Raw genomic sequence first — 27,372 nt, 5'->3', positions numbered from 1 at the left:
CGGTTTGATTCTATGATTTAAAAAAATCTATTGATGTGGCAGTAAACCAATTGTAGTTATACTATTCGCCAGAAGATGTCGTGTGTGCATTTAGGTTAGATTCTTAGATAAATGTAGGTCCATGATGGTTGATTTCTTAGATAAATTGCCTTTATTCCAGCTAAAAATTACGATTACTTTTCTCATTCTGTGACAATTAAAAAACTAGGTTGATAAATAAAGGTCTTTATCATATAAAATGAATCACAATTTTGAACTGATTCAACAGCCTTAAAAAATATATTTTGAAAATCAAACTGACAAAAACAATTATAAAAATGTAAAATAGCTTACCATTTTTTTTCTACAGTTCATAACAATAGTAGTGTTCCATCACGTTTTTGACTAATATTTGACTTTACTTTTAGTGATTTCTGAAATACAAACCATCCTGGATATCTGCTTCCCGCTTGATCTGATTGCAAGATTTCAAACAATAATGTTTACTACTTTGGGTAGTGAATGATCGTCATAAGATTTGTCAGATATCAACTTACGTCTGTATAGGCATAATTATTATATTTACCCTTCAAACTGGAAATAATTCTCACAATTATATAAATCATTTTATCGATTTCAAATTTGAACTATGTATTTATTTTAAAAAGGATATTTAGTACAAACCTAAAATTGAAATGCAGTAATATTTGTCATAATTTTACATGTTGAAGACAATAATTTTGCAGCTGAAATTATGAACAAAAATCTCATTTTGTGATTCATTCTAGAAACGTATTCATTAAAAATATTGTCTTAAAATTTTTACAAATAATAGTGCACATTTATTTTTTTATTAGGGTAGAGAACCAACTACTTAGTGTTTGGTAGTTTACGAAAAGCCGACTAGTCAGTTTTTGGTATTGAAATAAAAATCATAATAATCACATGATGATTGGTATTTTTATTATTGCTTTTTGGGTTTTAAGGCAAGTCGTTAAATATTTGTTGGCAAATAAAGTGTCTAGTGTTCTGAGATATGTAAATATTTTGGTATTACGGTTGTCAATCGTATTCTCTGTAAATACATGATTATTTATCAAAAATATACCAGCCATCAATATCAAAGATCTTACCCAAATTGTCAATTTGTAATTTATGAGAAAAATGGTTGAACATCTCAAAATGAAGGATATAATATCAAAAATTATTATTTTCATAGGATAATTTATTATTAAAAATTACGATAACTACCATATTAACACAATATAAATGTAAAATATACAATTAAAATACAATAATTCTATTGAAAACATATCAGAGGATCAATAGGAAACTCGATTACACCATAAAGGTAGGTAGCAATGTATGTACATAGTATTTTTATACATATTTTTACCATAAAGTCTTTACTTCAGAAGGACATATTTTTTAAATTAGATTTACATAATTGTATTAAATAATTTATTTATATTAATCGAATTTCATTAATATATGTACAACTATTCCAAACCAATCATATTTATTTCGAAAGTTCTTCATATGCCGTATATATTTAAATAATATTTAAATTTATTCATTGAAATTTAAATTTAAATTCAGATGCTGTTTATTATTTAAATTATTAATGGTATGCTAAGAACTGGGTAAAAAAATTGCCTATTTAGAAGATTTTTAAATAAAGTAGTGAATAAAATTGGAAATTTTAGTCAATTAAAAAAATAATCTCTTTAATAATTCATAATTTCTTTCGGTTTCCATGCATTTTTTCATTAAAATCTGTGTTCATTTTATTTTCGGTAAAGAGTTTAAGGTAAAATAAATATTTATAAAAATACTATGTTACAACGGCCCTCAAGAAGGAGTAACTTCAGCAGACTTGTGCAGAGTTCGGCCATAAATACTGATAACTATTATAGATAATGTAAGAGGCACAGCGGTGATCTCCGAACTACATATTTGCATAACCATACAAGAGAGACAGTGCAAGAGCAAGGAGTGGTAAAACATTCTAGAATTTCGTTTACCCATGTAACTTATCACAGTAAAAATATAAGGTGATCGGTCTTACGCTTCCTGTGACACCCCAGGGGAACATGTCAGTTTATAATATCTCTACTTCTTATTGACACTCCACGCTAAGGTTGGCAATTTTTTACTTTCAGCCATTCTAAACAGAGGCTCGGTACTACAGTGGAAAAGCTCATTAAATTTTATAAGCCAGAATATACTATATATATATATCTTCTTCCTATGCTGTGTTTACCTTCCACTTTGCCATGTATCATAATATGTATATATGTATAACATTGAATTTCCCTCCACTCATAAAATTGCCTTCTTTGTTTTCTTTTTAGTGCCTATAACTTTTCTTTCATTTACCATGCGTTTTAGCCCTTTGCCCGTACCACATAGGGTAATTCTCTTAATCCATGGTATTTTGAGCATTTTTCTATAGCACCATATTTTAAATCCTACAATCGTCTTTGTGGTGGCCCGGGCAAGAGTAATTTGATGCCATACTTTATATAATATAATGTGTAATCAATAAAGATTCTGTCAAACGTATTTCACTCCTGGATCCAATAATCGGGAGCGCAGGACTGATCACCATGCTGTCATGTAATTAAGTTATTACCATATCGATATGATGGTTTATGCACCATTAAGTGCGGATAGAGAAAATAGAATCATAAAATGCAAAAAATAATTGTGCATAATTTTGATGCAGCCTTCTTTCCACCATTAACACACTTAGGACGGGAAAGGTATTTCTACGCATTTGTTCGATTGATGCTTATGGATGGGAAGGGTATTTTTACCTTCTGCGCTGACATCATTTCAAAGTCAGAAAATAAGGAATTATTTGATAGACGCTGTGGCGTAGTTAGGTAGACTACGAAACTGGCATCGCGTGTTCGATTCCCGCCAATTGCAAAATCAATACAAGATATATTTATTTCCAATTGTTCAAAGTGTTGTAATGCATTTTTCACATTTACCTTCCCTATCCTCACCATCCTACCTGCAGACAAGCCTCTGAAATAGAAGGTTTGTAAGATATATTTATATATATATATATTTTTTTTTTTATAATTTAAAACCTGTCCGAAATGTGTCAAGTAAATGTGTTCAGCCTTCTAACTATTAAGTGTATTATAATATATTGCTCACGCCTTTCAACAATGTCATATATCATAAAACTTGATTTTTCAGGAGATAATTTTTAATATTTGAGAATATAATAAAATGTATTAAAAAACAACATCAAGCCACATATTGAATTTTTTTAAACCTAAAAGTTTTTTCTCCATTTGAAAAATATTTAGTATATTTAAAAAAATAATTAAACAATACTTTTTCTTCAAAATGCAAAAACAACACTTTCTGCCCTGTAGCGGGTAAATATTAAGTAAAAAATATGCCGCTTTTGCAGGGATATAGTACATTTTCTGGGCATTCTGAATACATGCACAACTGAAAATTGATGATTTTTGATATATGACGTTGTTGAAAGGAGTGAGCGATATAGTAATAGTAGTTTTTGATCGGTACGCTGCAAGATCGAAGACATGTCGTGCGATAATAAAGTTGAGTGTAAAATTACAAAGCTAAAATGGATAAATGGGTTCCGTCTAGTAGGGAATGGGTCCTTCCTCCCGAGGCTTGCCGGAGTAGGCGAGCCCCACGTGCTGCACCACGTGCTGGATGGCGTCCAGCGAGCGGTCCAACTGCTCGCGCGTGTGCGCCGCGGAAAGGCAGAAGCGGATGCGCCCCTTGAGCAGCGGCGTGGCCGGGAAGCCTACGCCCACCACGGCCACGCCCGCCGCCGCCAGCCCGCGCACCACCACGCCGATCTTGGAGTACAGGTACACCAGCATGGGCACCACCGGGGACTCTTCGTGCCCGTACGCAATCACGCCCATCTGGTTCAGTCGCCGACGGAAGTATCTGCAAACCGATCCATCTTATATAACACTTTGACACGGAACATTGTACTTAACTAACTAACTGTTGTGTTGTGTTGTGTCGTGTCGTGTTGTGTTGTGTTGTGTCAGGTTGTGGTCCCGTGGTTAGTGTAGCGGACTTTTAAGTCAGAGTTTCTCCGTTCGAACCCACTCTACCACAATTTGATACGTATTTTTAATGAGCCGCTTAGGCTCACAGAAATAGTATGGAATTGAAATATTTGTGTAAATAATAAAAACGCAAATATTTCTCTTCAAAGTAAAAAAAAAAACTAAAGCTGAGAAAATAGAATGCCATACCACCCTTTGCAAACGTTCTTCGCCTCTTCCACATTCATGCATCTCCTCATACATACCCGCCAATTATTTTGACTCTTGACCTGGCCGCTTTTAAGTATTTGACATAGCATGATTGTGCCAAGTTTTCCTCGGTCTTCCTCTGCAGCTTTTTCCAACTACATTTGCCTCATAAATTTGTTTCACCATTCTTTCCTCACTCATATGTTCCACATCTCCAAACCATCTCAACACACCTTTCTTAATTTTATCGATAATGTTGTACTTCATTTTAAGAATAGTTTCTTATCTAGGATCGTGTACGGAAAGTGGAAAGCTTAATACCTGGTGTTACGCGCGAGCGCCGTGATGCGGTGTTGCCCGTCATCGCCGCCGTTCAGCCCCATGATGACACTCATGCTGCTGATGATCTGCTGTGCCACCGGCGGGGACATGCTGATCGCGTACGAATCCGCGTGTCCGTGCGCCCGGATGTAGTTGATCAGCTTCTGCAAATAGAATCAACCGTGTCACGAGCGGTCGGCGGCGGTGTCATCGCCTATTTTAGAGGAGAATGAAGGACTCACGTGAGAGCCGGCGATGTAGCCGCCGCACGCGCTGAAGCTCTTGGTGAAGGTGCCCATGAGTATGTCCACCTCGGAGGGGTCCACCCCGTAGTAGTCGAGCACGCCGCGGCCGTGCGGCCCGATGGCGCCCACCGAGTGCGCCTCGTCCACATACACGTAGCAGCCGTACTTGCGCTTTACGGCCAGCACCTGCGGCAGGTGCACCATGCTGCCCTCCATGGAGTACACGCCCTCCACGACGATGAACACCTTCCTCCAGGGGCGCCACGGCTCGCCAGGCCTCCCGCAGCCGGCCGCGATACTCGTGCGCACCACGCGCTCCAGGTGGCGCATGTCGTTGTGCCGGAAGATAGTGACGGTGGCGCGGGACAGGCGCAGCCCGAGGATGAGTGAGGCGTGGTTGCACTCGTCGCTGATGGCGAGGCAGTCGGGCCCGAGCAGCGCCGGCAAGCCGAGCGCATTGGTGGCGAAGCCCATCCCGACCACCATGGCGGCCTCGGTGCCCAGGAAGCGCGCCGTGAGCCGCTCCAGCTGCGAGTGCAGCTCGCTGGTGCCGAGCTCGCGCCGCGGGCTGGCCATGGTGAGCCCGAGCTCGCGCACGGCGTGCTCCGCAGCCTCCAGGCACGGGCCCTCGGTCTCCGTGAATCCCATGTAGTTGTAGGATCCCAGGTTGATGCAGCGGGTCTCCGTGCCGGTGAACCTGCGCACATTGCTCCGTGAGAATATGCTCTGACTGTTGGATAAGAGACAGGGTGATGGGAAGATGCTCACTCGAAGGTCCAGCCCGAGTTGGGGGTGACGCGGTCTTTCAGGGTGAGCTCGGCACCGGGAGCGGAGCAGATGGGCCGGTTCCAGCAGTCGCGCACGCGCCGGTACACGTAGCACGAGTAGAACTGGTCGAAGGGGTTGTACAGCCGGGGGTAGCCCTAAAACGATCGTAACTCTCTGTGTGAGTAGTCAACGTACAAACTAATCCCTCCTTACTTCCGAGTACATACCTCTCTATTGTATTCAGTGGCCACTTTGGGGACAAACAGGAGTCGGTTGAGAAAGCCCAGGATCATGAGAATGTAGAATCCCACGTAAGTGAGAGCGGAGGTGATCAGAGAGCACTCCTCGAATGACTCCTTGGAGGTATCGAACTTCGACCAATCGATGAGGGTCATCCTGTCTTCTTTTCCCTATAGACATACAAAATTATACTTTGATATAAAAAAAATCTGTCAAGTAATAATTATTTGATTCACAATGGAAAACACTGATTGAACCTATGTCTAGGCAACATATCATTTTTATCATTAACTAACCCGAGGACGCATCGATGAAGAAATTTACTCTTTAATTATAAAATATGATAGTACAAATAAACGAATCAAAAGAAAAAGGCTTCCATCAGAAAATTCATGGCTCATTTGTTTGTATCATCAAAGCAACATAATAATACTGGAAAAAATATTTTAAAAGACTTCTCTTTTTAAGTACAAAGTACTTATTATTCAAATTTTTCTTTTTTTATTCTTCATATTATCGTAGATTTCATTGGTGCTAATTTTTTTTTAACAATCCATAATTTGAACTTTCGACTTAAGATTTTTTCTAATCGCAGAATGACATATTTTATGAGCGTGTGCGATGTCATCTTTTTACCTTTTTTTGTATTGTTTTTCATAAAATATAATCATTTATAATCAGTTATAATCATTTATAACTTTGGTCTCCATTGTCTCGACAAGACTTTTTTATTATAAATTTGAGGATCAAATTTACTTTTTTTTTACATCCTTGGGGGCTGTAGTTGGGTATACACTCGACTGTAAATCTGTCATCGCGGGTTCGATTCCCGCCACTTGCAAGATAAATTCAAGAAAGATTTATTTTCAATTAGTCTGGGTGCTTCTGATGTGTTTTTCAGATTTACCTATGCATCCTACCTGCAGACAAACTTTTAATAGTTAAGCCTTTATGGCAGTCTTTCTCCAAGTGGTCGATAACGCCCCCTTGAGGGCGCTGGTGGCCTGGAGGGCGGCGGCAAGGGGCCCAGAAAAAATGTGGGGTGTTGAAGTAGTAAATTCAAACTTGCTATCAACAAACTTGTTAAAAATCATCAGATTCATCCTTAACATTAGGTTCATTTTAAAATTAAAATTGATCATGTTTCAAATTAAAATTAAAATTTGAATAAAAGATACTCTTAATATTATAAAGCTACGTTTTATTTGCTCCCACTGGTAAAAGAGTGTCACTTGGAAATAAAGTAATGAATGTCATTGGTAAAGTAAAAGATATATAGGGGGCGCTGAATAATAATTGATTTTCAATGTGTGCGATAGACGAAATAAGTTTAATAACCACAGCTTTATGGATTAATCAATACTTTTAGATAAAAAAATTTAAAAAAAAAACATAACACAATCAACCCTGAATGTGATCAAACAAAAATGTTAAAGGTCCACCTTTATTTTAGATTGCGTCTTAAATTCTGACTACATATCTATCTGGTCACTTTAGGCAGATATTATCAATGAATTTTATTACATCTTAAGTTTTAAGTAAAAATAAAATGAAATCAATTAAAACTATTTAAAACAAACTTCAAGGAACTTGGTGCAAATGTTCCGGAGAACATTTGTTTACACCTTTTCCTGTACAATTGCAATTTATAGCTGAGGGTCATATGCATGAGGGTCCCACTTGGAATTATGAAAGGACTTTTTAATAAAATAAAAGAAAATTATGTTCGCAAGTTATTTATTATCCATGTTCCTGCATTAGTTTATTACGGAGTTTAAAAAAATGAGATTCCAATCAAGCTGACTATTTGCACAGAATTGACATTTCAATCATAAGTATTATTGCTTCTGTCAGAATGATATGAAGTGAAATGACCCTTAATGACAATTGTACAAACCTTAAAGTATTCTTCATTCTTTGGAGGCCTCTTGAGCTCACAGTCTTGAGCTCTTTTGATCAGCAATTCATTTTCTTCAATTAACTTATTTTTTAATGGCTTGTCCATTTTTTCTATCGGCGAATTCTGGGATATCATTTTAAAGAATGCAGTTTTTAGAACGCAATGAAAATGCTCGAACTCCGATAGGCTTGACTGAACTACAACAACAGTAACGACTGCGATGAACTGACACAAACCACAAACTAACACTAAATATTGATAATTAAAGAGTTCGCACTTGGCCTTTCGGACCGATCACTTCGAAGATTCAATTATTGAGAATCAGATCACCTGAGCAAACCCGTGCTACGACAACCCGTCACCGCCCATCACCTAGCCTAACCGCCGCTGCGCGATAATATTACTCGAAACTTGAAAGATAATCCACCAGCTACCTATAGCCCAAATATTATCTACAGCCGTTAGCCGCAACCAGGGGGGGTCGACTCGTAAACGTCAGATTGTTCAAAAAACGACCAGAAATGACGAGATACACTAATACACTAACAAAAACACCAAAACGGGAACGAAAAATACGAGATACCAACAAGTTGTTCAAATATTTCAAATAAATGTAGACAAACTATGGTTATAGACAATTATCGATAGAAAAATAGAAATCCGTATATGAAGAACTTGATAATATTGAGTATTATGCCAAAGTTAAAGTTAAATTTTGCGTATGAAAGTGTAGTTTTTCTTACTTGACACAACGCTCCCTTGAACTTCTGCAGCACCCCCCAAATGCAAAAAATTTAAAAACGCCTAGCCAGACTTCCAAAACGCCCACAAAGGGGCGCTGGCACCCCCGTTAAGAAACATAACTTCAGGAAGTGGTGGGCACTCCTTCCGCCCTTTTAAAATATTGTATTTTCTAGAATTTTAAATATAATATGGTAATTTGAAAATTCTATCGTTTTTGTTTTTGTTGAAAAGCCTTATATTTATACATAGTTTGAGATAATAATTTCAAAAAAGTTACCATTACCATTTACCATTGTAAAGCTGAGTTGAGTAACCATTATTAATCGCCTGAACTCTTTTTATAAATGTCGCGTTTTAGCCGTGACCTTTCTATTTTTGTTTACACTGAAATAAATAAATTTAGATATTGAAATATCTTCTTTGTAATATTAATATTATAATTTTGAAAATATGTAATACAACAAATTTCAATATAAATACCATTTAACCTGAAAAATTAATGATAAATATTTCGGCGGGTGGATTCGACATTCAGCCGCGGCGAAGTCACGCCCAGCCGGGAGCTTAGTACTTCTAGCCGTTTACGTCACTTCCGGCCACTGGCGAATATCACTTCTAGCCATAAAAAATCGAGGCAGTTGGCGGTCTTTATATAAATTAGTTAGTCTGTGGCCGCAACGTCACATGGCCACAAGCGTCACAAACCTGTCACAAATTTTCTTCCTTATTTAATAACAGGTCGCAAGCTTAAAGCATACGAATCTCAATATTCATCTCCTTCAACCAAAACTTCCCTGTTGAAAATAAAGATGGCGCAATACAAAATATACTCCATCTCTTTTTGATGGACAAATCCACATTCGCACACTATTTGATTTGTCTCTTTCTGTTTCCCTTAGTTTGCATTGTACGAATAAGACAGATATACTCCAGAAGAAATCGTTTTACTAGCTTATGGTGTCTGAACTTTCCGAACTGACGATATGAAATGCCGGAATGTGTTCAGATATAACACGTTCGTCGAGCGATCGCTTCAATATGTAAATAAATGGTTATAAAAAAATATTTTGAAATAATCAAGTAATCACCATAAAAAATATATTGTATAGGTGTGTGTGTATGTATTTATATATATATATATATATATATATATATATATATATATATATATATATATATATATATATATATATATATATATATATATATATATATATATATATATATATATATATATATATATATATATATATATATATATATATATATATATATATATATATATATATATATATATATATATATATATATATATATATATATATATATATATATATATATATATTTATATTTAAAGGGAAAAATTAGCGCCATCATTCACAAGTACATGTTTCCAATTCATATTATTTTCATAGGCCTTAACAGCATTAAAAGTAGGAATCAAGTTATAGTACCGAAGGATTGAACCTTTGAATTTGACTTAGAGTCCTCAACACTAACCACGGGATCACATCCCGACTTTTAGCTTTCAATGACTTGTTTTCTTGATACATTTCCCAAAATTCATCCGATGAATGCCCTGAAGTGTAATAGGTATTATTGAACATTGTAATAAGTATTGCAGTGATAAAAAAAATACATGTGGGCTTCTTTTCCATGTTTTATGCCCATTGTATTATACATACAAAAAATATGCATTACTAATTTGCATGAAATATGTACAAAATGAAAAACGCCTGCCTTCACTATAGGAACCCAGTTAAGTAACAACCGAACGCGGCCGAGTTGCGCAGAAACGTCAAAATGGGCTAGCCTTCCTCCTGCACCGCTCTCCACTCCCCTTTTAACCGACTCAGAAGGGTGTAAGGACATTATCAAAACACGGGAAGTACGAAGCGATGAATGAGACTGAAGTATCCGATAACTGAATGAGTTTTATAATTCAGTAAATGGATAATTTTCGCGTAGTTTTCAATACGTCTACAAGTAAATAACGAAGTCAGCGTTTAAAATATTTTTAAAGTAAAAACGTACAATCGGCTGTCAGACGACGCGAGCCGAGGTACAGTCAGCCTGCTAGCCGAGCACCTCGTGAGTCACGGTCGCAACGCGCTAACGGAGTATTTCGCGAGTGACGTTTGCGCGAGACGGGCGGTTATAATACAATTCGATTTATCGCGGAAGTCGTTTGAGAATATAATACTAAAATGGAAGCCCACGAACAAACGGTCGGTATCGATTCTTCCCGAACGGGCGTAGACCTCGACCACTCCCCGTCCCCGACTCCGTCGCCGGGCGCCGCGGGGGAGCGCATGCACAGGGAGCGGGACTCGCTGGACGACTTCGAGCACCTCGACAGGGACTCATCGCCGGCCAAGGAGGCGGCGCGCTCCGCCACCCCCGAGGAGGCCGCCTTCGGCACGCCCGAGAAGTCGGCGCCCGCCACCGTGCAGACCTTCCTGGACACGGAGCGCGAGGAGCTGTTCGTGGAGCCCGCCGTGCGGCTGCCCGCGCCGCTGCTGCCGGAGCCCGCTCCCCCGCGGCCGCCGCCGGCGCGCGAGCCGGAGCCCGTCTTCTCCGACAGCAAGGAGGAGCTCAGCGAGGAGGAACCGGAGCGGGAGCGGGAGCGGCCGTCCGCGCCTCCCCCGGTACCGACCCCTGCTCCGGCGCCGGCGCCCCCGCCGGTCAGGGCTCCGGCCCCAGCGGCCGCCGCCCCCAAGTCCCCCGCCGCCCCCGCCCCCGCCCCCGCCCCCGCCGCGGCGAGCGTCCCCATGCCGGCCATCCTGCAGGACCTGGGCCTAGGTGAGTGTTCCTTATCTCTTATTGCGCCTGTAATACTGCATTACGCAGTTCGTACGGTGGTGACGTCACGGGTGACTCACTTCCTAAACAGACAGCCTCTTACTTATAGCCGCATGTGGGATGTACCTACTTGCGAAATAAATATTTACGAAAAGCGAACATTACAACTCCCATCTGACTTCCATTTCCCGAAAAATATCAGAATGTTTGGATGATTTCAAGTGGCGCAATCGAGAAAAGCATTCCACTTGAGAACGATCTACGACGTTCTATCCAATTCAGGGATCATTTTGATGAATAAGATCCAAAAATACACGCATAAATAATAAAGGAATCAAATAATATGACACGAATGTAGGTAAACAGTATTTTATAAATCTTTCCGATAATATATAGTTCGAGAACATACATCTACCATACCTAGCTTATTTCACTATAATGAAAATCCAAATAAGTTCCCTTTTATATATACATCCTTATTTATGATACACTTGAATAGGAAATGAAAAATATTATAAAAAAGGAATATGTATTATGTTATGGAATCTCGCGTCCGTCCGTATAAATACTATTGTTTTATTTATTTTACATGATTTAAAAAAATATATATTATCTAGACTTTTTTCGTATTTTCTATCATAAACAACTTCACGCTTACGCAATTTCGATTTACGAACAAATCTACTTTTATTCGTTTCTTCCATAACGTGACGTATGAAATTTCAGACACGCGAAACGCTGTGCATATAGGTAGGTACCTTGATAGATTGCAAAAGAGAAAGAACTATAAAGATGAAAAGGTATCAATGTACATTGTCAATGTCCGTTGTGTAATTTTTTGAAAAAGGAATAAAACTTCAATCTACGGAATAGTGTTGTGAGAAGACAAATATAATGACACCATAAATGAGTATTTTTTTGGAACCCAGCACTCATAATGAATGTTACCAGCTCATACAATATTAAAAATAATTATTCGACCCATATTCGCACCCAAATGGCGCAAAGGGCACCGCATCGAATCAAAACGATGTTGCCTCGATCATCAATCACAAGAAAGTAAGGTGATCAGTCTTGCGCTTGAAATTCTCGAATCTAGCAAATACCTCAATTACATGGTATGCTTAGAGATTATTAATTGCTATATTGCAAAAATTTCCATTTACAATACCTCATCTTTTTTTTAAATTAACAACTTATAGAGATGTGACTAATGGGTAACAGTTACTTTTTCGGATATATTCGCTGCTTTTTCTCGGTTTATATTTCTTTCCAGCTTATGTTTTTGACATACATATAACTGTCAATAGTATAAGTAATCGAATAAGAGACACGGAAATCGAACGTATAGCGAAGAATATAGCCAGATGGGGAAGACATCGAAGACGCTTCTCGAATGCCCATGTCGATAGAATACAAGAATATAGACTGGTCCGAATTGCTCTTCAAGAGAACCCAGACGGAAGAAGACCACCTGGAAGACCTACGGAGCGATGGCGTGATAGCTGGCAGTCCACGTCACAAGAGACGGATAACGGAACAAACAGATCCTTAGATCTATAAGAAGGAAGAAGAAGAAAAAGAAGAGTATAATAGGAGCTAGAAATACACGACACGCAACCAAATTTCTGCACTGATTCAATTTGAATTCAATTTATACAAAAAATAATTAACATATAAGTACATTACAAACTAAAATTTAAAGCGTATACATTAAAACAGAAATTATAAAGTAAGGAAGAACACTCTTGTTAAAGATGTAGAAGAATCCCGCTTTGATATACCTCCTCAGACACATGGAACAGATGAATATCCGGCGTGATATTGTTCAGCATAGCGGTAGCTTTTCCCACAGGCATAACCTGTCCTGTATATAGGAATGGGAAACAATATACGATGTGTGGATTAGCTTTAAGTGATCGAATCCAGAAACCGAATTCTCTAGAAAAAGTCGGTTTTTTATTCGATCGCCGGTGTCTGTAATTAACAGTGTTAGAGAACAGTTTCTATCTTGTCTGGATAATGTTCATAGCAATTACAGTAAAGTGCATCTGCATAATGGAAATATACATAATATTGCCCGAACAGAATAACTGTACGCCAACTAATTCAGAAAGTATCAGAGTATGTAAAGTGGAGAGTGGAGCGCACATACTGCCTACTGGTTTTGGTCACTAAACTGCAGAGATCGACAAACTTTTTGGCCGATACACCAAAAATCAATATTTATTTTATTTTATTTGTTCGGGAATTGTACAGCTTTACATATAAAAAAATATATAATAAACAATAGTTACCTTAACAAAAATAGTTACGTTAAAAAAAGCCAATTAAACAATTCCACATTTATGTTATAAAACTATTAAAAACATTCAGAGATTTAAAAAAAAGGCACGGTATAAAATAAAAGATTTAGCAGGAAGGAGAATGATATTACAATAATTGACTGTTTAAAAAAACTGTTTTTATCAAGATTTCTTTCGACATATCAACATAGAACATGTTATTTTATTGTACCAAACACTGGATATTAACCCCTTAGGCGGTAAATAATAATAATAAATTTGGATTGTTTATATAACGCCATTTTAGTCAAAGTGTTTTTTTTAGAGATAAATATTTGTTTGTTTTTATTATTTACAAAAATACTTCAATTTCATACTATTTCTGTGAGCCTAAGCGGCTCATTATTAGAAATAGGTATCAAACTGTGGTTGAGTGGTATCGAACCAAGAAACTCTGACTCAAGAATCCGCGACACTAACCACGGGACCACAACCCGACCTCTACCTCAAGGGTTGAGGTAGTATTTTATTCAATTGACAAGGACAATTACTCTGAAGTGATTAGTCGACGTCAGGGGGCTGACGTCGACTAATCACTTCAGAGTAATTGCCCTCGTTTTAGGCAGCTCTAAACAGTGCCTCGACAGTCCTGATACCTATCCAATCTCGTATATTCCGAAGTAAGGATATGTCTCCTGCCCACACCTCGTCGACTTTCTATTTTGCCTTTTATGATTAGGTGCAAAAGCTCGTACTTCTCTCCTCTAAGCACACGACCAGATCAGTCAGCAAATGTCTTCCTAATCTTGTTCTTAGGAGCACATTTGCGTTGCTGACCAGTGCTGATCTTGAGGGTCCACGATTCTACTTCGTATAAAAGCACTGATCAAATATAACATCTAACCATTCTTTGCCGAAGTTTCAGATTAAGGTTAGAACACCTTCCGAATTTTGATATCGGTTAGCAACTCTTGCTTTTTGAGCACATTCACGTTACTAACCATATCGGTCTATGGAATGGGTAGTATTCTACTGATATTGCGGATCCACGATTCAACTTCGTATAGAAGCACTGACCAAACATATCATCTAACCATTCTTTGTTGAAATTTTTGATTGAGGTATCGTTTTAGACTCTTTTACCTGGGAATTGATACCGACCACACTAATCACGGTAATGCGCGTGCGTGGAATGGCCCCAAACATGCAAGCATCACGCGAGCCGCGGGTTTTTGATCTCTGCGCTAGACTGTGGAGGCTGTACATGCTAATAGACTGCTCTCATTTTGTGGCCTTGTTCCATGTATAGCATCAGAGTAAAAAAAAAAACATTTTAAAATTTTGCATCTACCTCAACAAGTAAAAAACATTTTTTTACATTTTTGACATCTCAACATAGATGAAGAAGAATTGGAAGTCTCATCCCACTATCACTGCACAAGTTTGATTGCGTATTTTTAGCTCCTTATATGTATGAAAATTTGACAAAATAAAACATTATTTGATGTTTTGCTTGGTACCTAAATATAGGCTTACCATAATTATGAATCTATTAACCGGGACCGGTAGGAAAAAAAACAGATACAGTGGAACCTCTTATAACAAGCATAGTTCGTTCCAGCAACTTACTCGTTAAACGAAATACTCGTTAAGCGAAACATTTATTAAAAAAATATATTTTTTTACTAACGTTTATTTATAAAAACTTTTGTTAAGGAGTGTAACAAATTCGAATTCAATTTTTTTTACATTAAATAAAATAATTAATTTGTGACAAATAATAAATTATTTTTAACTACAAAATTGTCTTTTTTTGCCGACACTTTAAAATTTGGCGTAAATGTATCACAGCATAATCATTGAATAAATTTTTACAGCTTCTGCAGATCTCTCTATTTCTTCCTATTTTAGAACGTATACATGATATAGTCCAATCCATGTAAAAATTTTGGCGCTACCGAAACTGTTTTCCTATAATTCTATGTAAGAAATGCACCGTCTGAATAAATAAATAGCCAGGCAATCCCGATCAAACCGGGACGTATGGTAAGCCTACCTAAATACCACTATATCTTGAAATCTATTGTGACACTTATTTCAATGCATTGCGCATCATTTTCAACTTAAAAAAATAAATTCGCGTATCGTTGACAAAACCGCCGATTAGGCATCAATTGAAAATACACTTCACGATGTATGGCCGGACGTTGTGAAAACGAGTAGTTAATTAATAACCGCCTGTTAACTCATAACCGCCGGTAAACATGCAATCGGCAGTAAACTCGTGACCACCGGTAAATTTAAAACCGCTAGCTCTGGTTGGCTCATAATCGCCGGTTGACTCATAACCGCCGGATGAATCACCGCCATTTAGCTCATAACCGCCGGTTGGCTCATAAATACCGCTTGACTCCAAACCGCCAGTTGGCTCATAAATACCGGTTGGCTCATAACCGCCAGTTAACTCTTAACCGCCAAATGATACGCCACAGGTTGGCTCAGAACCATTGGTTGACTAATAACCGCCAGATGACAGTCAGTTGTCTCATAACCGACGGTTGGCTCATAAGCGCCGCTTGACTCGTAACCGCCGAAGCGAAATGAAGGCTATGCACCTGACCTCAACGTTTTTAGTCAAGCGTCGTATGAACGCAGACAGCGACGTTTGCGAAGGTTGTACTTTACGGCGCAAGTGAATTAAATCCGACTATATATTTGTTACAATCAGACATATCGCTCACTCTTTTCAAGAACGCCATAAATCAAAAATCGTCAATTTTCAGATGTTCATGTTTTCGGAATGCCCAGAAAATGTACTTTATCCCAGCAAAAGCGGCATATTTTTAACTTAATATATACCCGCTACAGGGCAGAAAGTGTTGTTTTTGCATTTTGAAGAAAAGTTATTGTTTAATTATTTTTTTAAATATACTGAATATTTTTCAAATGGAGAAAAAACCTTCAGGTATTACCTAAAATGATCTGTTGCACTGTAAAAAGTTCAATGAGTGGCTTGATATTTATTTTTAATACATTTTATTATATTTTTAAACGGATAAAACGTTCTCCTGAAAAATAAAGTTTTTTTTATTTATGACGTTCTTGAAAGGAGTGAGCGATATATGAGTCTACTATGTTAACCCTTTTGAAAATTGAACAATTCATACAAAAAAGACATTTTACCGATCGTTTCCATGAATTCTACCCTGATTTAAAATCATAATTTTCTATAGTAAATTACCGGTGTTTATAACCCGCATGCCAAGCCCCAAAACAGACGCAACCGAATTCGTTATGTTCGACTAGATATTTATCAAGTGTCGGTTGTTCATTCTTGTTCAATTCAAGTTTATTTTCATCTTTCAAAGTTTTAGAACAATTATGATAATAATGTCCGCCTCCGTAGTGTGATGGTCAGCACGCTCGGCTACCGTACTGGAGGTCCCGGGTTCGATTCCCAGGGAGGGTCGAATAAATATAAGTGATTTTTTCACTGTAATATTTATTCAATATTACCCTGGACTGGTACCTGAAGCGGAGGGCTGATCACCTTTCCTTCATGTGTTAATGATCAAGAAAACACTGCGTTTATATGATGCAGTGCCCTATGCACCATTGGGGTGCGGATAAGGGTTTGAATGAATATGATAATAATAATAATAATAATACTGTGTGAACAACACAGAAAACCAAGTCATATTTAAAATATAAACAATATTTTTAGTGTGTCCAAATCGTTTTTCACAAATATGGGATTGCCCACTTAGGAGTTGTTTATATTAATACCTCAACATAGATGAAGAAGAACTTGAAAGTCTGGATATTTAACTTTAAAAACAATTTTTTCACATTTATTTCCATTTTTTTTATTCCTGACCTGAATAGATATTTTTTTACATCTCAACATAGATGAAGAAGAATATGGACTGCTGAGTATTTACTGGCCTTACGACCTTCATAGGCTAGTTTAAGTGATCACTTTATACACGTGTAACATGCACCATTCTTCCCATGATTGTCAATCACACTACTCAAATTTTTGATTCGCATTTTTATTTGGCTGAGGCCCTTTTATTTGGATGTATGCAAGATCCTTACTTGATTTATTTTACATACTGGTAAACGACTGAAAATTTGTCATTTTTTTAAAGAGACATATGTAATTTAATAATAGGTTATAAGCCCTTTAAATACCCAGACTTCCATATACTCCTTCATCTACATATGCTGAGATGCCGAAATGTAAAAATAACTCCTAAGTAGATAAACTCAGATTTGTGATCAAGGCTTTTGACACGCCCAAAAAGTTGTTATTGTAGATCAACTAATATTTCTTTCTCACAGAAAGTGTCGAACACGCGCAAACCCTGTACGAAAAATTGCGGATATTCACAGACTATGACGCATCAAAGGCCTGTGAAATTAGAGGGTGCGTTTTCAACTGTTTTTCGCATGACCAAAATTAGTCATCCAACCCTTTTGTATGTAAAATGCACTTAATATTTTATCTATTGAGTTGGCAGTGATGCTAATTCATACATATGGTGTTTTTTTTAGAGGTATACAAATTCAAATTTTCTTCAATAAATTTATGGTGGCATCCGCCGTGTGGCATGTTGCGCCATCTTATTGAAACCACAGCTGTGTCATATCAATGCCATTTAACTGAGGTACGAAGAAGTCAGTAATCATGGTTCTTTAGCGCTCCCCATTGACCGTAACATTCTGGCCGGCTTCGTCTTTTAAGAAATATAGGCCAATGATTCCATCTGCCCATAAAGCACACCAAACAGTGACTTTTAATAGATGTAAGGGCGTTTCGACAAAGGCTTCTGGGTTTTCTCCACTCCAAAATCGGCGATACTGCTTATTGACATAATAGCAATTTAACCAAAAATGAGCCTCATTGGTCAACAGGATTTCGCGTTGAAAAAGAGAATCAAGCTGAATAATGTTTTCGGTCCATTCACCGAACCTACGACGCGTATAATGTTCATTCAGTCTATTCATGGTGAAATGGCAAAACGTACCGACTACAAATCAACTGTCAACTGTCAGATTGACAGTCTGTAGAAACAATGTGGTCAGGTGAAAACCAAACCTCTATATAAAAAAAAACAGCCCATATAACACATACCTACTCAGAGTACCTACCTATGCGATAGTTCCCCTTTCTTCCAACTGCGCATATCAAATTTACAATATGACGTCATTTCCATAGTTGATATTACATTGTTCTCGTGTTATATTGTTCTCAAAGATAAGATATTGTTTATAAAGTCTCTAAGACGCATCCGTAGCCATTGACAAGATAAAGTCGCTTAGTAATCATTCTAACTTACTAAATAACCATCACGCATCTTTCCACGCAGGGGTAGGCAGAGAGAATAGAACGCCACACCACTCTGTCATTCCAAACAAACTTCGCTTCTCCCACATTTATGTATCTCCTCATACATTTAAAATATTGTGTCAAAACTATAAAGATATACTTTCTCAATGGTGCGATGATACTCTTGAGCTATTTGATTTATTATCAGCCATACGCGCCTAGCGCGTCTTACGCACCAAAGGAAATGTTAGATGTACGCCCCACCCAACGTGTTTCAAATTGCGCTATGATACTCTTAAGCCATTTGAATCATTATCAGCCATACGCACCATGCGCATATTACCCTCTAAAGGAAATGTTCGGTATACGCGCCAGGCGCGTACGCCGCACCCAACGTGTTAAATTGATCCTCCTGAATATTGTTGCTGCATAAAACCATTGTTTTAACTCCTTATTACTTTTACTTCATTACTTGTTTTTTTAGAAATACGCGCCTAGCTCGTATTTCGCGTTACTGTAATCATAGATGCGCGCACCTGGTGCGTACGCCTCACCCAATGTGTTAAACTTTTTTTTTCGGTATTGTTTAACGATTAGCGTGTCTAGCTACTGTGCTGGAGGTCCCGAGTTCGATTCCAAAAGGGGGGGTGAAAATAAATATTTTTGCACACTAATATTTATATAAAATTACCCTGGACTGGTCCCTCAAGGGCAGGAGTGATTACCTTACCTTCTTGCAAGATAACACTGCATTGAAACGATGCAGTACCCTATGCACCATTGGGGTACGGATAAGTGTTTGAAGAATATATTACCACAAAATGTCAAACTGACCTTCATGTAGGTAATGATCAAGATCAAGACAACACTACGTCAATATAATGCAGTGCCCCAGTGAATGTAGACAGTTTCCGCCACTAAGTGCGTAGGACCACCTGCAGTCTCGGCTACAGGGTGCGGGGTGACAGTGTGGCGGCCAGGGCGGCTGCGCGGCGGGCCGCGACGCGTGCGCACCGCGCGAGGCGCGTTCCGTGCACACCCCTCGCGCAGATCGATACCGCACCACCGCTCGACACAAAACAAGAAGTCATACCCGCCATCGCTTCTAGCTTCTCGAACAATCTAATGATCACAAACCCCGCACTTAAAACTGCGATCTGACTCATCTTTAACGAGATATAGTAATATATATTCATATACATTCGGTTGGATGTGTTAGGGCTGACGTGTGACTGGTGTCGCGGGTGTGTTAATATCCTGCGAGGTGACAAGTGAGTGATAGTTAGCCCGACTGTTCCGAAGAGCCCCCGCATGGGCGGAGCACCCGAGGGCGGCGGCTGCTGCCTGCTCTCCGTCTTCAGCATGAGTAAGTTCCGGGCCCCCGCCCTGATGTACTCATCTCGCTGCATTTCCTTTGTCTACCTTCATTGTAACTCACTTCCTATCAAATCTTATAAGTGACTTCATCGCTAACTTCGAATCGTTGAATTGTTCAAAATTGTACAATCAATCATTATATCCTATCCTTACATGTGCATTTATGGATCACTCTCACATAACACAAGGAAGCAACTCACAGCGTAGCACACAAATCACAATTGACACACTTCATAAAACTGCATGATCCAAAACACAGAAATGCATCAAACAAAATCTAACTCTATAAATATAATATATATATATATATATATATATATATATATATATATATATATATATATATATATATATATATATATATATATATATATATATATATATATATATATATATATATATATATATATATATATATATATATATATATATATATATATTTATTTCTGACTTTTTCTGCATCAATGCACCTAATTGTGACAATTTCCAAAATGTCTCTTTTTTGGACGAAAACAGCTTTAAATCTAGGCGTCAATTACTGTCAAAATACTATTTTAAAAAAACTGTCGAATTGGGAAGTGTTAAATGATATATTCTCTTATTTTATTCATTCATTTTTTGCCTCTCTCGATCTTTTCGCTAAATCAGATTTTCGGTCCACTTATTTGCTGAAAATTATGACAAGATATCAAGATGAAAAACTGTAGCAAATCCAACTTGTGTTTAATCTTCATTCAGTCGAGTGACTCCACGTTATAGTCAACTGGAACATATCGATGGTTATTGGTTAACTGCGCATTTACAGAGCATTTGCCTGCACTGTATGTACCGCGACGTCGAATTATTTCGGTTAACTGACGGTTTTACCAGCAAGTGCGCAATTAAGCTAGTAAAGTGTCAAATAAACGCGTGGCTAAATGAATGTTAATGTTAATTTTTAATCTAATTTTACTTAGTAAATACCACTATTTCTTAGAATCTATTGTGACACGTGTTTCGATGCATTGTCAACGATGTGACAATGACTAAAGCCTTCCCTATTATCCCACTGATGAATAATTTGAAACGACTTCTCTCCCATCTCCACCCTTCAACGTCCTAAGGACACAACTGTATTTTTTTTTTCAAATGCGATGTTTGAAAATGTATTTATTTATTTTTTTAAACATATTACATACATAAGTCATATATATATATATATATATATATATATATATATATATATATATATATATATATATATATATATATATATATATATATATATATATGTATATGTATATGTATATGTATATGTATATGTATATGTATATGTATATGTATATGTATATGTATATGTATATGTATATGTATATGTATATGTATATGTATATGTATATGTATATGTATATGTATATGTATATGTATATGTATATGTATATGTATATGTATATGTATATGTATATGTATATATATATATATATATATATATATATATATATATATATATATTTATAGATATATATATATATATATATATATATATATATATATTTATAGATATATTTATATATATATATATATATATATATATATATATATATATATATATATATATATATATATATATATATATATATATATATATATATATATATATATATATATATATATATATATATATATATATATATATATATATATAATATATATATATATATATATATATATATATATATATATATATATATATATATATATATATATATATATATATATATATATATATATATATATATATATATATATATATTATATATATATATATATATATTATATATATATATATATATATATATATATATATATATATATATATATATATATATATATATATATATATATATATATATATATATATATATATATATATATATATATAATATATATATATATATATATATATATATATATATATATATAGCTTATCATATTATTATTGTTGCATACTTGGAAATTTATCACTGTGCTAAATTGTACTTATTTTGTTAACATAACTATTTTATATCTTATGTTGTAATATTTGCAATTTAATTTTTTTATATTGTATATAAAAGCTGAGACAAGCATTATCGATTAAATTAAGAAAGGTGTGTTGAGATGGTTTGGACATGTAGAACGAATGAGTGACGAAAGAACGGTGAAACAAATTTATGAGGCGAATGTTATTGGAAAAAGGAGCAGAGGAAGGCCGAGAAAAGCTAGGCACGATCAGGTATGCCAAATACTTGAAAGTGGTCAGGTTAGGAGTCGTAATAATCGGCGGGTATGTATGAGGCTTTGTTCGCCTCCGTAGTGTAATGGTCAGCACGCTCGGCTACCGTTCTGGAGGTCCCGGGTTCGATTCCCAGGGGGGGTAAAATAAATATAAGTGATTTTTTTCACTGTACTATTTATTCGATATTACCCTAGACTGGTACCTGAAGCGGAGGGCTGATCACCTTTCCTTCATGGTTAACGATCAAGATAACACTGCGTTTGTATTACGCAGTGCCCTATGCACTATTGGGGTGCGGATAAGGGTTTAAAAAAAATGTACGAGGAGATGCATGAACGTGGAAGAGGCGAAGAATGTTTGCAAAGACAGAGTGGTGTGGCGTTCTATTCTCTCTGCCTACCCCTGCGGGGAAGCGGCGTGATGGTTAGTTCGTTAGTTAGTTGGTTTATAGTGGATATGAATTATGAAAGTCACGGATTCTGCTTAGTGAATCTAAAAATAAAACATGTATTGTAAAAAGTAATAATAAATAAATAGATTATAAGAAATAGTGGTATTTACCAAGTAAAATTTAAATTTATAGTGGATGGATATTACAACGAAGTGACTGCCAAATCAATCAATGAAGGTTTATATGTTCCCAATGTGTCGCTTTCCATGTTCGTGATGTGTTCTGTGATGGGTTATCTAATATTTCTTATGTAATGAATCACTGTTGATAAACACACTTGTCCACTTGTGCTTCCTATCTCTACTGGCTTCTAACTTGCCACTAACTAACTCGCTACTAACCCTAGCCACTAACGCCCGCCGTCTGTTTGCCTTGCAGGTGCACTGTTCCAGCATCCCGAGCGCCTACACCCACGAGGTGAGTACCTCTTTTCTACTAACACTAGCATCGCTTCTTCCGCTACTGTTTGTACATTGGACTGTTTCTATTAACCTGCTACCTTAATTGATTGTATGTATGTAATAAAATAACTAGGTACCTACCTATACATTTTATTAAGTACTTACAAATAGTACCTACATAAAACAGTTCTACCACCAGATGTCGCATGCGTCGCACAGAATTAAACAAAAGAGATCCGATAGAAAAAATATAATATTATTAACTGTCAGAATCAGATAGATATAAAAATTATTGTAAAGATTAATTGAGAATAAACTTTTACTGTCGTTTCTTTAATTACAAAGCAACACATTGTTTATTTTATTATTATACACCCACTTTACATATTATTTACACCCAATTTATAAAGAAAAATATTACCACGTTATATGTATTTCATTGTTACTTGTTCCTCGATGATAACTTTTTATTTTTTATGTATCTCCGGCCTTTTTTTTAAACCCGCAAAGCCCCTATTTTGAGAGGCTTGTCTACAGGTAGGATAGTAAGAATAGGGAAGGTAAATGTGAAAAATACTCGTACACGCAAACAACCAGACCAATTGAAAATACATATTTCTTGAATTCATTTTGAAATTGGCGGGAATCGAGCCCGCGATGCTAGTTTCGCATTCGAGCGTCTACCCAACTACGCCACGGCTCCCTTGAATTACCCAACTTCCAAGTGACTCAGAAATATAGCTACGGCTTATGCAACAGCGCTCATCGTATTCTTACTAAGACTCCAACTCAGCTGTCCAAACCTAAAACACAGTAAGGGATTTTTTTTTGTGGTACGTTTTTTTTTGCATTTTTGGACTAAGTAGAATCTACTTAGGCCAAAAATGCAAAAATACGAACCACAAAAAAATGTCCCTTACTGTGTTTTGAGTTTGGACAGCCGAACTTTATAAGTTTTATAGACCATTCCTACATGTGAGTGGGTTTATGGTTGAACTTACTATAATTTCTTGTAATTTATGAGTGAAAATTCTAGGCAAAAACAATCGCTATGTAGTATTGTAGTTCCTATCGATTTTTCCATCAGTAATTCTGAAAATCTAGTCCAGATTATGTCATTTTTAGTAATACATCGACGGCTCAGAATTGGTTTGTACTATATCCACTTGCCAGACAGGGAAATTAATAATTCAAGAAATCGACTCTTCCTATTCTTGTGACATAACAATCCCAAGCTGTACACCGCGAGAATCGACCAGTATTTTAAATTAATGTTATTTTTTGACATCTCATCAAAGATGAAGAAGAATATGGAAATCTGAGCATTTACGGGGCTGACGACCGTCATAGGCTGGTTTGAGTGATCACTTTACAAACGTGTAACATTCACCAATTCTACCCATTATTGACAACCACACTGCTCAAATTCTTGGAAGTTCTATATATATATGAACCGGTTTAAAAACCTTGTTCTTGAATCACTAGAACTTCACTAGAGACATCTATTGGTGAGATGAAAAGAAGCTTTTTATTGAGCAGAAACTCTTTTTAGTATGTGAGGTCCAAATTCTGGATTATAATCACATACATGAGAAACGCCAGAAAATGTCATTTTCATTATGTTGGCTTATAATTTGACCAGTTAATTTATTTACTAATAAATTTAAATTTAAATTTGTAAATAAATTAAATTAATGCTTCATCAATATCTAGATATTCTAGAATAATTAATTTAATTTTACATTTATCTGTATCCACTCCCAGTGTGGAGCATATGGAGTCTACAAACTGCCTCCATGGTCTTCTGTCAGCTGCCTTGTATACTTGTGTTTTCCTAACTGAGGTTCGCATCTCGAAGTTCAGACGAGAAGTGCCGACGGATTGTCAGCAGTGGATGTCCTGATGCCTTGTAAAAGAGATAAGCTTGATGGCGGCTCTCGGGAGGCATGCGGAGTACATGACCTAGCCAACTGAATCGCCTTTTACTGACGACAGTTGTGACCATGTGACCATGGGTAGAATGGTGAATGTTACACGTGTGTAAATTGATCACTTAACCAAGCTATAACAAGTCATAAGCCCTGTAAAAACCCAATTTTCCATTTTCCTCTTCATCATTCTTGAGATATCAAAACGCAATATACTCGTATGTGTCGGGTTGTGGTCCCGTGGTTAGTATCGCGGACTCTCAAGTTATCAAGTCAACCGTTTCTGGGCTCGAACCCACTCTATTACAATTTGATACCTATTTCTAATAATGAGCCGCTTAGGCTCAAAGAAATACTGTAGTATGAAATTGAAGTACTTTTTTTAAATAATAAAAACACAAATATTTCTCTTTAAAAAAAACTCAACTACTGCGTGGTGTTGTAAATTGGGTAATTTAATTCTTGAAATTATATTTTTAGCATCACTCGTCTTGGAAGAGTACATACCAAAAAGTCAGACGCTGTAAAACCCGAATAGGACGTTATAAACAAAATTTCAAAAGCTTTAGCTATATTTTATCAATTCGAACATGAATTCAATGTCTAAGGAAAGTTTTTTTTCGAGAGATTCATTCATTTTCCGGATTACTCATCGGACAAATGTCATTGACCTCCTACGAACCTACTCTAACGTGCGCTCTACCTGGACGTAAAAGTAATGTATCTCAGAAGACTGAGGTGATCATTGCTCCAAATGGACTTTGTGAAGCTGATGGAATGCGTTAGATATCCGGTTTCTTGACATTAATAAGTGAGCTTCTTATTTATTTTTTTACAAAAATGTTAGTAATATTAGTAAATAACCACTCACTGAGATTTTTATGTCTACCGGTTTCGAGACGTACCCGTCTCTTCGTCAGGACAATCACTACCACAGTATGCAAACAATACTACCCTTCGCTACCATAGCACACACACTTAAAAGTACACAAAATGTTAAACATATGCGATTTTTGGTCCACCCGAAGACCAACATGCACTAAGGGTTGCAACACAAACATGTATTAAGAGCCGAGGTCGTTTCACATGTCCAAACCATCTCACACAACTTAATTTTACCGAAAATGATTATCTCAGCTTTGCATTCCTTCTTTATTTTACCATTCGAACATCTATCATACATCGTTTTGCCGTCCATCTCCTCACACCTCATACCTGCCGATTATTTCGACTCCTAACCTGGCCGCTTAGGTCTTAACTACAGTATATGTACATAAATATAAAATCCCGTCGCCAGACGTCCTCAGGCGTAAAAAAAACGTCCGAAATGTGTTAACTTTGCGTAAAAATACATAACCTCAGTAGATTTATTCGCGCGGTGCAACAGTTCTAAAGTCTCTAAACGTCACTACATACACCGCACGTAGAATATACCTATGTAGACGGTGTCTAGGTAGTCGGTCGTGTATGTGCACGCACTATTCGCGTCGCGCGCGTCGCGGCGGGCCGAGCGTGCGGCCGGGCGGGGGCACCTCGCACGCGGGGCGCAGCTGCCGGCGCGGCGGGGCCCAGGCGGGAGCGCCCCGCGCGCGAGGTGCCCCCGGGCGGCCCGGGCGGCGGGGCTGGCGGCTATATGCGGTCGGCCCGGGCGCCAGTCGCGGCTACCCCGGCCCGCAGCATGGACATGGACCTGTCCGCGTTGTGCTTCTCCTTCACGCGCGCCGAAGGTGAGTGCTCCTGGAAGGTCAAAGGGCATCACACCCTTGGCGGGTCACTAGTGGTACGTGCGGTGGTGCTAGTGGACTGTGAGATCTAAATGTTCCGTGTCTGTGGAGGCGTCCGCGTACCGGCCAATGCCCGATCGGATCTAGCTGACTGACTGAACTTCTCCTTCTGTGGATTGGTCTGACACCTCTTTCGCCACTCCGATCCATTTTGCGAAACCCTCTTCAGTTCCTCGTACGTCGAACAGCCCATGTCGTCGTATAAGTTGCAAAGATATTCTGCCAATTGGATCTAGCTGACTGACTGAACTCTCCTTCTGCGGTCTCAACCCTGTGGATTGGTCTGACGCCTA

At 37.3% G+C, this 27,372-nt stretch overlaps 2 protein-coding genes across 5 annotated transcripts in view; one reads left to right on the top strand and one right to left on the bottom strand.

Moving 5' to 3' along the window:
- Positions 1 to 3,208: 3,208 nt before the first annotated feature.
- Positions 3,209 to 8,224, bottom strand: LOC148306174 (serine palmitoyltransferase 2-like). Its single transcript, XM_088265511.1, has 6 exons — positions 7,716 to 8,224; positions 5,806 to 5,988; positions 5,579 to 5,733; positions 4,808 to 5,507; positions 4,566 to 4,729; positions 3,209 to 3,927 (listed from the first exon to the last, which is right to left on the bottom strand). The coding sequence occupies exons 1-6, from the start codon at positions 7,851 to 7,853 to the stop codon at positions 3,612 to 3,614; spliced, it is 1,656 nt and encodes a 551-aa protein (XP_088121637.1). The 5' UTR covers positions 7,854 to 8,224; the 3' UTR covers positions 3,209 to 3,611.
- A 2,358-nt stretch (positions 8,225 to 10,582) lies between these two features.
- Rtnl1 (reticulon) overlaps positions 10,583 to 27,372 on the top strand; it is a 32,475-nt gene continuing 15,685 nt past the window's right edge. The window contains exons 1-2 of one of the 4 annotated variants that reach the window (XM_088265513.1): positions 10,583 to 11,264; positions 23,345 to 23,383. In XM_088265513.1, the coding sequence (XP_088121639.1) occupies positions 10,670 to 11,264; positions 23,345 to 23,383 (634 nt within the window). In that variant the 5' untranslated portion in view covers positions 10,583 to 10,669. Of the gene's footprint in view, positions 11,265 to 19,942; positions 20,248 to 23,344; positions 23,384 to 26,948; positions 27,023 to 27,372 lie in introns of those variants that run through there. The other 3 variants (XM_088265518.1, XM_088265514.1, XM_088265516.1) reach the window with 3 other exon arrangements.

This window comes from Brachycentrus maculatus, unplaced genomic scaffold (assembly GCF_059751285.1).
Source record: "Brachycentrus maculatus isolate JH-2025_06_01 unplaced genomic scaffold, ASM5975128v1 h1tg000247l, whole genome shotgun sequence".
NCBI lineage: Eukaryota > Metazoa > Arthropoda > Insecta > Trichoptera > Brachycentridae > Brachycentrus > Brachycentrus maculatus.
The sequence above is the reverse complement of the archived record's forward strand: the minus strand, read 5'-3'. Positions and strand labels throughout refer to the sequence as shown.

What these genes read in the sequence shown, in the direction of transcription:
- LOC148306174 (XM_088265511.1), bottom strand. Translation starts at nt 7,853, where the DNA reads ATGATATCCCAGAATTCGCCGATAGAAAAAATGGACAAGCCATTAAAA. An exon ending in AGAATGAAGAATACTTTAAG is followed by an intron (nt 5,989 to 7,715) that starts GTTTGTACAATT and finishes GTATGTCTATAG; the next exon opens with GGAAAAGAAGACAGGATGAC. An exon ending in GCGCTCGCGCGTAACACCAG is followed by an intron (nt 3,928 to 4,565) that starts GTATTAAGCTTT and finishes ATCGGTTTGCAG; the next exon opens with ATACTTCCGTCGGCGACTGA.